Source organism: Berghia stephanieae, chromosome 10, assembly GCF_034508935.2.
Source record: "Berghia stephanieae isolate SIO BIC M18660-M18661 chromosome 10, UCSD_Bste_1.3, whole genome shotgun sequence".
In the NCBI taxonomy this organism is placed as follows: Eukaryota; Metazoa; Mollusca; class Gastropoda; order Nudibranchia; family Aeolidiidae; genus Berghia; species Berghia stephanieae.
In genome coordinates this window covers 45,819,322-45,830,847 of record NC_088369.1, presented here as the reverse complement: position 1 = coordinate 45,830,847, position 11,526 = coordinate 45,819,322, and the positions used below count along the sequence as shown (strand labels likewise).

Below are 11,526 nucleotides of genomic sequence, written 5' to 3'. Positions count from 1 at the left end.
GACTTTCATCCCATTCGTTACCACTTTTTCTATTTCCGTCTCTTCTCCACACATGTCCCAGAAAACGTAACTGCCTCTTTCTGGTGGTATCGATCAATATTCTTCCTTTTCTCACCTTCTCCAACACTCCCTCGTTCGTATACTTGTCTGTCCATGATAGCCTCAACATTCTTCTGTACATCCACATCTCAAATGCCTCTAACCTTCTAGTACATTTTTTGTCAAGAAGTTAGCTAGAAAATTGCTCTAAAAGTGGGGGTTAGTGCGGTAAAAATGGGGTTTAATGGCAATTGTTCAAAATTTTCCTCCTTTTTCACTTTTGTCACCATCAGTACTGTTTTATGTCGTGCAATATTCTCTTAATGTGCTCAAAGCACTTGTCAAAGGGTCCCAAGCCTGCTAATATATAAGATGAGATCTACCTTACCAATTTTTTCTTCACCAGGGACAAGGGACAACATGGTTACCGACCCTATCACGGTGAGAGAATGTGTAAAGAGCCCTTTCCAAGGACTCAACTTTGCAGGACTCGAACCACTGACCAACTGGTTGGAAGGCGAGTGTCATAGCACAAGACCACAAAGCTGTATTTTGTTTCTATTTTCTAAAGCCTTCTGATTCCTCCACAGATCAAGAGTTTGAAACAGTCCGAGTTTGGATGTCGGTGTTCAGCTGCTGAACTGGCCGCCTTGGAATCTAGGGCTTTGTTTTACTGGGAAAGGGCATACGATTCTTTGGTGAAATTTAAAAAGTATGTGTCTGTCTCTCTCTCTCTCTCTCTCTCTCTCTCTCTCTCTCTCTCTCTCTCTCTCTCTCTCTCTCTCTCTCTCTCTCTCTCTCTCTCTCTCTCTCTCTTTCTCTCTCTCTCTCTCTCTCTCCCTCCCTCTCCCCCTCCTCCTCTTCTCTTCTCTTTCCTTTTCTCTGTCTAACCTTTTTTTTACTCTAATGTTTTTTTTCTCTCTTTACGCTGATATCTTCACACAATATGAATGTGACAACAGCTTTATCGATGTCAAACTATTTTATCGAGATAGAAACCCAAGACTTCAAAGGTTAGGATAATTTTATTTCTAATTTCACAATCATTTAAGTCTTTAGGATTAATCAGAGATGAATTCATTTCAGGAATGGAAGTCGGGTTGCTGCACTACTGTTTTAGAGACAGTTGCCCAGGCACCTCATAAAAGAATACATATGTGTCTATTTCATCACACAAAGATTCAATGTCCATGGAAATCATCCATTGTATCCAAGGGTGAAAAGAAAACGTGAACATGTCTGAAGTATTTCAGCTTAAGACGAATCACAAGACTTTTTTAGAATTTGAAATCGGAATAGAATCATTTATTTATGAAAAAAAAAATTTAAAAAAATAAAACAAAAAAAAATTATATAGATATTTAATGTATGTTTTCAAAATTTGGGGGTAAAATAAATCTGATGCAAATGATTGCTGAGTAAAAAAAAAATAAAAGAGAAAAAATTGGAACTTTTATATAGCATAATATACACTAAATGTGCTCAAAGCACTTTACAAAGGGTCCCTGACCAACAACAACATGTTACATGGAGAGCAAGACATGATGCCTGTGAGATGATATTACAATTTTTTCCATCAAAGACAACGCTGTTCATGGCCAGGTACTCATTTTACACCTGAGTTTGGTGAGAGAATGTGAGTAAAGAGCCTTTTCCAAGGACTTTATATGCGCAGAGCGAGGCTGGAGCCCATGACCTTACATTCCAAAAGCGAGTGTCATACCACTAGACCACATAACCGCAAATATAAATTATGTTTTCATAATATTGGAGTAAAATAAATCTGATGCAAATGTTTTTCGAATAAGATGGTTTGCCTTATTATGGCATCATAATCATCATGTATCTTCCCCCCCCCCCCCCCCCCCCTTCGATCCCCGATTCCACGTGCGGCATGTTTGCTATCTGTCCTTCCAGGAACCAACACCCTCCGGTGGTCAAAAATCGCATGTTCAAGGAGGCAGGGGACGGAGACCTGCCCCCCCGCATGGTGGATAAACTCCTCTCCGAGGCTGACTTTGCCACAGCCTTGTCTCTCATGGCAAAACGTCAGTACCAGGATGCCTTGGAACGCTTTGGCAAGCAGAAATCATCATGGGCCTCTTTCTACACTGCTCAGGTAATTTTGATTAAAAAAAAAAAAAGAAGCTTGGTTTAATTGGATAATGGGGTCCCTAATAGCTCAATTGATAGAGCACTCGTTTCACATCAAAAGGAAAGAGATATATCCCAGGTGAAATTGAGATGTTTTATTTGACCACCCTGTCCGTCCAGCGTTATTGGGTAGCTAGGTCTGTTAGATTTGACCACCCTGTCCGTCCAGCATCATTGGGTAGCTGGGTCTGTTAGATTTGACCACCCTGTCCATCCAGCGTTATTGGGTAGCTGGGTCTGTTAGATTTGACCACCCTATCCATCCAGCGTTATTGGGTAGCTGGGTCTGTTAGATTTGACCACCCTGTCCATCCAGCGTTATTGGGTAGCTGGGTCTGTTAGATTTGACCACCCTGTCCATCCAGCGTTATTGGGTAGCTGGGTCTGTTAGATTTGACCACCCTGTCCGTCCAGCGTTATTGGGTAGCTGGGTCTGTTAGATTTGACCACCATGTCCATCCAGCGTTATTGGGTAGCTGGGTCTGTTAGATTTGACCACCCTGTCCGTCCAGCGTTATTAGGTAGCTGGATCTGTTAGATTTGATCACCCTGTCCGTCCAGCATTATTGGGTAGCTGGGTCTGTTAGATTTGACCACCCTGTCCGTCCTGGGTCTGTTAGATTTGACCACCCTGTCCATCCAGCGTTATTGGGTAGCTGGGTCTGTTAGATTTGACCACCCTGTCCATCCAGCGTTATTGGGTAGCTGGGTCTGTTAGATTTGACCACCCTGTCCGTCCAGCGTTATTGGGTAGCTGGGTCTGTTAGATTTGACCACCCTGTCCATCCAGCGTTATTGGGTAGCTGGGTCTGTTAGATTTGACCACCCTGTACGTCCAGCGTTATTGGGTAGCTGGGTCTGTTAGATTTGACCACCCTGTCCGTCCAGCGTTATTGGGTAGCTGGGTCTGTTAGATTTGACCACCCTGTCCGTCCAGCGTTATTGGGTAGCTGGGTCTGTTAGATTTGACCACCCTGTCTGTCCAGCGTTATTGGGTAGCTGGGTCTGTTAGATTTGACCACCCTGTCCATACAGCGTTATTGGGTAGCTGGGTCTGTTAGATTTGACCACCCTGTCCGTCCAGCGTTATTGGGTAGCTGGGTCTGTTAGATTTGACCACCCTGTCCGTCCAGCGTTATTGGGTAGCTGGGTCTGTTAGATTTGACCACCCTGTCCATCCAGCATAATTGGGTAGCTGGGTTTGTTAGATTTGACCACCCTGTCCATCCTGGGTCTGTTAGATTTGACCACCCTGTCCGTCCAGCGTTATTGGGTAGCTGGGTCTGTTAGATTTGACCACCCTGTCCGTCCAGCGTTATTGGGTAGCTGGGTCTGTTAGATTTGACCACCCTGTCCGTCCAGCGTTATTGGGTAGCTGGGTCTGTTAGATTTGACCACCCTGTCCATCCAGCATAATTGGGTAGCTGGGTTTGTTAGATTTGACCACCCTGTCCATCCTGGGTCTGTTAGATTTGACCACCCTGTCCGTCCAGCGTAATTGGGTAGCTGGGTCTGTTAGATTTGACCACCCTGTCCGTCCAGCGTTATTGGGTAGCTGAGTCTGTTAGATTTGACCACCCTGTCCGTCCAGTGTTTTTGGGTAGCTGGGTCGGTTAGATTTGACCACCCTGTCCGTCCAGCGTTATTGGGTAGCTGGGTCTGTTAGATTTGACCACCCTGTCCGTCCAGCGTTATTGGGTAGCTGGGTCTGTTAGATTTGACCACCCTGTCCGTCCAGCGTTATTGGGTAGCTGGGTCTGTTAGATTTGACCACCCTGTCCATCCAGCATAATTGGGTAGCTGGGTTTGTTAGATTTGACCACCCTGTCCATCCTGGGTCTGTTAGATTTGACCACCCTGTCCGTCCAGCGTAATTGGGTAGCTGGGTCTGTTAGATTTGACCACCCTGTCCGTCCAGCGTTATTGGGTAGCTGGGTCTGTTAGATTTGACCACCCTGTCCATCCAGCATAATTGGGTAGCTGGGTTTGTTAGATTTGACCACCCTGTACATCCTGGGTCTGTTAGATTTGACCACCCTGTCCGTCCAGCGTAATTGGGTAGCTGGGTCTGTTAGATTTGACCACCCTGTCCGTCCAGCGTTATTGGGTAGCTGAGTCTGTTAGATTTGACCACCCTGTCCGTCCAGTGTTTTTGGGTAGCTGGGTCGGTTAGATTTGACCACCCTGTCCGTCCAGCGTTATTGGGTAGCTGGGTCTGTTAGATTTGACCACCCTGTCCGTCCAGCGTTATTGGGTAGCTGGGTCTGTTAGATTTGACCACCCTGTCCATCCAGCGTTATTGGGTAGCTGGGTCTGTTAGATTTGACCACCCTGTCCGTCCAGCGTTATTGGGTAGCTGGGTTTGTTAGATTTGACCGCCCTGTCCGTCTAGCGTTATTGGGTAGCTGGGTTTGTTAGATTTGACCACCCTGTCCATCCAGCGTTATTGGGTAGCTGGGTCTGTTAGATTTGACCACCCTGTCCGTCCAGCATTATTGGGTAGCTGGGTTTGTTAGATTTGACCACCCTGTCCATCCAGCGTTATTGGGTAGCTGGGTCTGTTAGATTTGACCACCCTGTCCGTCCAGCGTTATTGGGTAGCTGGGTCTGTTAGATTTGACCACCCTGTCCGTCCTTGGTCTGTTAGATTTGACCACCCTGTCCATCCAGCATAATTGGGTAGCTGGGTTTGTTAGATTTGACCACCCTGTCCATCCTGGGTCTGTTAGATTTGACCACCCTGTCCGTCCAGCGTTATTGGGTAGCTGGGTCTGTTAGATTTGACCACCCTGTCCATCCTGGGTCTGTTAGATTTGACCACCCTGTCCATCCTGGGTCTGTTAGATTTGACCACCGTGTCCGTCCAGCGTTATTGGGTAGCTGGGTCTGTTAGATCTGGCAGAATGCTTTGCTAAAGCAAGAAATGCTGTTGAAGAAGGTGAAGATGAAAATTACACTTTAATATATTATTTACAATTCCTTTTATTAAAAATTTGAGCTCTTATTTCATGTTTGTTTTTTGTATTTATAATATATAAATATATATAATATGTGTGTGTGTGTGTGTATGTGTATATATATATATATATACATACAGATTGATATATAAAATAAAAAGTACTTTTAGTTTTAAAGAAGAGGTTTTTTTTTTTTTAATGGAAACAAAATTCAGTAAAAGTAAAAATTGAGAAATTTTGTTGTTACTTATAGATTCTCCGAAGACAGGCAGAGGAATGTCAGGAATCAGGGAAAATGGAGGCATTCAAGTCTCTGATGAGGAAGGCGAGGGATTCGTTGTACAAGACACTGGATCGTCTGAACGGAGATAAATCTCATGTAAGTGTGAATAGGTGAATGAATTATCACAGACTTATGTTCTGCCCTAACCAACAAAAGGACAGTATCTCTCAAAAAATCATAAAATCACTTTTTTTACTAAATCGAATCTCTGGGACATAGGAAAGCTTACAAAGTTGTCAGAATGATCATAACTCAAATATTTTTGAAATTAGAGGCAATTAAAAATTTGCTTGAAACAGTATCCTATTTCAACCCCATCGTTAACCAACAAAAGGACAGTATCTCCGACGGCCGTAGTCCGCCCCGTAAATATTGACGGTGTCCGTGAGCATGCGGTGGCGTCAACGAGTGGCGTGACGAAGATGCCGCCGTATGGCGAGCAATACCATGCGAAACTGTTGGTGACGATTTGATTGGTTGACGCATAAGTCGCCAACGCCAATGACGTCATCCGTAACATGACATAATAGAAGAGCACTGTAACTTTCTATCGCGTTGTTGTTTACATGAGAGAGAGAGAGAGAGAGAGAGAGAGAGAGAGAGAGAGAGAGAGAGAGAGAGAGAGAGAGAGACTGGAATACAGAGAGAGAGAAACACAGAGAGAGAGAGAGAGAGAGAAACACACACACACACACACAGTGAGAGAGAGAGAGAGAGAGTCAGTAACAAACAGAGAGAGAGAGATGGATGCAGAGAGATATATTTTTAAAAATAAATAAATAAATAAGAGAGAGAGAGAGAAGAGAGAGAGAGGGAGAGAGAGAGAGAGAGAGAGAGAGAGAGAGAGAGAGAGAGAGAGAGAGAGAGAGAGAGAGCGTTTTAACGTGAATTCATTGGGAATGGGAGGGAGGGTGGGGTCTTTTGAGACAATAAACAATGTGAGTGAACCATTGTCTACTATATAAGAAGTCACTGGAGTGAACCCAAAGAAAAAGGGGAGGAGAGTTTAATAGCTGACAATTGACCACAAGGGGTTGTGATAACGAGTGGCAGGTCCTAAATAACTCGACGTTGCAGCTCAAACAAGAAGATTCAATTATATGATTTCATGTAAGTCATTACAAATTCAGCCCAACCCGCTCCTCTTCAAGCTGTCATCTGACTCAAAATGGAAACAATGTAACACATGATTTGACCAGTCCCATTTTTAAAATTGCAATCTCATTGGTCAATATGTTTCCCATCATTGATTGACTTTGAATTCTTTTGAAACGAAGGGCTTTCTAATACTATCCCTACCTATTCTTTGCTCCACCCCCTCCCTCCTTTTCCCCGTTTGTTTATCTACCTGTCTCGCTCGCTCTCTTTGTCTCCCTCGTGTTTCTTTCACACATACAACCACACACATAAACACACACACACACACACAGACACACACACACACATATTTATATCTTTATTCTATTTAGCTCCCGCCCTCTACAATGCACACGCTCTCTCTCTCTCTCTCTCTCTCTCTCTCTCTCTCTCTCTCTCTCTCTCTCTCTCTCTCTCTCTCTCTTTCTTTCTTTCTTTCTTCCCCCCCTCCCCACCCCCCGTTCGGGGCGGAGGGTCACATAATTAATAATAATAATAATAATAATAATAATAATAATAATAATAATAATAATAATAATAATAATAATAATAATAATAATAATAATAATAATAATAATAATAATAATAATAATAATAATAATAATATAATAATAAATAAATAAATAAATAAATAAATTACCGTGTAAAATGTCAAAAATTAACTCCCTTAGTCTAACCGCATACTCTATATAGAATCAAACGAATGACCTTCACATCCGACAGCAGTAGTGACATACCACAACGCGTATGTTTGACCCAGCGACATCTAAGTTTGACCTCTCCGTTGGATGTTAAAAGTGGAAATTCCTGCTTTTAACAACTGTTTGGATTGCAGTTCTTATATCTTTGACTAAATTATGCGCCCGTGATTAAAGACTAAATTGCTGCAGACACTGAGTTCAAAATCAATCTAATCTATGACAAAAGTTGTAAATATTCACGTATTACTTTCCACCAGATCAACATATCAAGCTAGCTATTTAGTGGCTGATTGGTGGGCAGAGGGGCTTTATAAACAAGTAATAAAAAATGAGAAAAAAAAAAAAACAGAAAGCAAAACCATTACAAAACTTTATACAGCTGGCAATAAAAAACTGATCCCCTTGCTTGTTGGTCGGATGCTCAACCAAACGTCTAACTTAAGTATACTTATTTTTCATTCATTTCAACTAATTAGTGTGTGTGTGTATGTGTGTGTGTGTGTGTGTGTGTGTGTGTGCGTTTGTGTGTGTGTATGGGTGTCGGTGTGACTGTCTGTCCAGGCGTTTTTTGTTTAGTTGTTTTTTTTGGTTTTTTTTTGTGTTTTTCTTTTTCATCGTCTTCATATCTCTCATTTTCCACACATCCTTCTATTTTTTGTCCAAACTTTTGGAGAAGGTAGTACTGACACAATTATCTCATCTTAAGAACAACAGTTGAGTCAGCCTACAAACAGCAACACAGTACTGAAACGGCGCTTCTTAAAATCTTTTGTTATATAATGCGGATGCTAACAATATCAATTTATTATGCCTTTAAGATCTTTCAGATGCCTTTGACACAATTAACCATTACATTTTGTTAAGAAGACTAGAAAATAAGTTCGGCGTAAAAGGAATTGCCCTTAAATGGATTACACCATATTTACAGGATCGATGGCAGACTGTCGTGGTGAATGGTATTCAGTCAGAACAAGTTTTACTAAACTTTGGAGTGCGTTCTTGGCCTTGTCCTTTTTTTTTTTCTGTATAAGCACCCCCTTTCTCGTGTGATATCCAGATTCAATCTGAGTTATCATTTTAATGTTGGTGATACGCAAATTTATGATTCAGTACCCCTAAGTAATTTACAATTCTTAATACAACGAATTTCGAGCTGTTTTATGAGATTAAATCTTGAATGTACCATAACAAGTTAAAATTAAATGATAGTAAATGATAGTAAAACTGAGATTTTAATGTGTGGAAGGCAAATAATTCACCTATTACTCTCGGAAATAGCACAACAGAATTTTCAAATAAATCAAAAAACCTTAGCGTCATTATTGATAAACATATTTCCATAACAAGCTGCTACGTGAATAACACCATACAATCTATGTACATAGAAATGAATAAAATAAGCAAAATTCGTAATTTAATGTAGCAGAACTTTTAATTAATTCCCTTGTTTTATCTAAATTGTACTATTGTAACTCCCTGTGGGCGAAATTAGCTAAAGACAAAATATTTTTTTTGTTCATCTTATTAGCTCATAATTTGGGCACCTTTTTAAATTTAGTAAGAATGATGTCGCCTATTTCATTCAGTATAAATGTACCAACAGATTTCGTTCCATTTCATGCTTTTCGTTTCCTATGACAATGAAGATATTGATTTTAAAACAAAAAGGTATGTGTGTTGTACGTGTTGGGGGCGGGGGAAGGGGGACATTCCCTATTTTCCAGCTATTCTTAGGTTTAATTCACTATCACTCACTCACCCCAATATCGTTGTACAATGACAAAACCCTGATACACAATTAAAGTCTAATTTACAAGATAGCCAAAATCATCAATAAGCGTAAATTAAAGCTATTATGCTTAATAAAAATAGACTCATCTTGAAAAAGGAGTCAGGGTCTAAAAGATTGAGGAATAGTCTAATGTAGTAATATTATATCAGAGGCACGCCTACAAACTTGACGGAGATAATTTATTCATTCCCCTCACGCCAGGTCAACCACACTTAGCCTTGCCTCTCACTCGTCCGTGATGGCGAGTGCTCGCCATCGCTGACGTAAAACGTTTGTCGATCGAGTTATTCGTATTTTGCTATATTCTTAACTGAGATACTGTTCTTTTGGTGAATACGGACGAGGCATTTTGCGTTGCGGTTAACCAGGGTGAACAGTATGTGAGACGGTCGTATAAGATACTGTCCTTTTGTTGGTTACAGGTAGAGTTATTTGCTTGGCTTTAACCAAGAAAGAACAGTATCTCAAAATATTACGCAACATATTACGTCAATGAAATCGCCGACTAACAGAAAAACGCAATTTGTCATTAGCTATCATTTAATGTTAGAAGACTTCCACTATGTAATAAAATTAAAGAGTTATGAATGAAAAAACTAAATGTGTCGATTGCGGCAAAACTGGTTGGATCTGGGTCAGCCCAGATACTGTCCTTTTGTTGGTTAGGGCAGTGTTAGGGTTGAGGAAAATGAGGGTTTGATCCCAGGACAATTGTCAGAATGAAGACATGTTTGATGGAAGTATTCATAGATGAATCAGAGTTGTGAAGGTAATTGGGATTGTTAGGGATTCGTTGTACAAGACCCTGGATCGTCTGAATGGAGATAAATCTTATGCAAGTGTGAATAAATGAATGAATTATAATAATAATAATAATAATAATAATAATAATAATAATAATAATAATAATAATAATAATAATAATAATAATAATAATAATAATAATAATAATAATAATAATAATAATTATGATCATGATGATAATAATAATAATAATAATAATAATAATAATAATAATAATAAAATAATAATAATAATAATAATAATAATAATAATAATAATAATAATAATAATAATAATTATGATCATGATGATGATAATAATAATAATAATAATAATAATAATAATAATAATAATAATAATAATAATAATAATAATAATAATAATAATAATATTTTTTTTAAAAATAAAAAATAATAAAAATAATAATGATGCTGATAATGAATGACGACAACGACGACGTTTTTGTTGTTGTTGTTATTGAAGCATTTGTAAAGCGCACACTTCCACTTAATGGTGCTCAGGGCACTATGAAAAAAACAAAAATCAAAACAGTTACAATGAATAAATAGTGAATCAAGGCACAAATTAAAATACACAATGGACTAAAAAAGTTCTGTTTTCAGATATCTTTTAAAAAAATTTCAAACGAAGGGCTGGATCTAGTTTGTAAACGTATGCTGTTGCATAACTGAGGGGCCCAGAATTATGTAAGTGATAAAGTAATCGAGGGGTTTTGGTCTGTCTGCGCGGACACGAATCTCTCATGGAAGTATGAATAATTTAATTTTTAAAATTATCACATAGTTGAGATAGTCATAGTAATACTATTGTATCTATTAAAAAATTTTTTTTAACCGAAAAGAATAGAGATTAACCCGTTTCAAATCTCTGGTGTAAGATTTGATTTTCAGCAAGTCGTTCATCCAGGCATAATACTGTTTTGTGATGGTGGGTCACATCTGTGCTTTCATTGGGGACCGTGACTTCAAAACATGAAATTTTCATTATTTGCGGCTACGTGGTTTAGTGGTATGACACTCGCCTTCTGATTGAAAGGTCTTGGGTTCAAATCCTGCTCTGAGTGGTGCATAATCGAGTCCTTGGAATAGACTCCCTACTCACTTTCTCTCAACGTACTCGGGTGTAAAAATGAGTACCCGGCTGTTAACAGCATTGTCCTATCGGAACATATGGTATTATCGCCTAATGGGCGTCATATCTCGTCCTAAATGTTAAGTATTACTGTTGGCTAGGGTCCCCTTGTAAAGCGCTTTGAGCACGTTTAGTGGATATTGCGCTATATAAAAGCTCAACTTTTTATTTATTTATATTTTTATCATTTTGACTTAAATTGAGTAATACTCACCTCGTCCATTCAGACATAGCACCAAATTGGCCTGGTGGGACGGCGTGGCCCAGCGGTACGGCCCTTACTTTGTACCAGAAAATACCAAGTTCGATCGATCACCCACCGCGCTGTGTGGCCTTGAACAAGTCACCTCGCCCTAGCTCACTTTGCGGCGCTGTTCTGTGGCTAAAGCCTGGGTTATTCCAGTCCTCCCTTGGAAAAGACCCGAAAGGCAAATTTTCCCATGGGGATGAATAAAGGGAAATTTGCCTTTCGGGTCTTTTCCAAGGGAAGACTGGAATAACCCAGGCTTTAGCCACAGAACAGCGCCG

General features: G+C 40.0%; 1 protein-coding gene across 1 annotated transcript in view; it reads left to right on the top strand.

Moving 5' to 3' along the window:
* The window catches only part of LOC144980682 (uncharacterized), a 25,335-nt gene that overhangs the window by 224 nt on the left and 13,585 nt on the right, over positions 1-11,526 (top strand). The window contains exons 2-4 of the mRNA XM_078928361.1: positions 611-751; positions 1,957-2,158; positions 5,404-5,529. Coding sequence (XP_078784487.1) covers positions 611-751; positions 1,957-2,158; positions 5,404-5,529 — 469 coding nt within the window. The remainder of the gene's footprint in view (positions 1-610; positions 752-1,956; positions 2,159-5,403; positions 5,530-11,526) is intronic.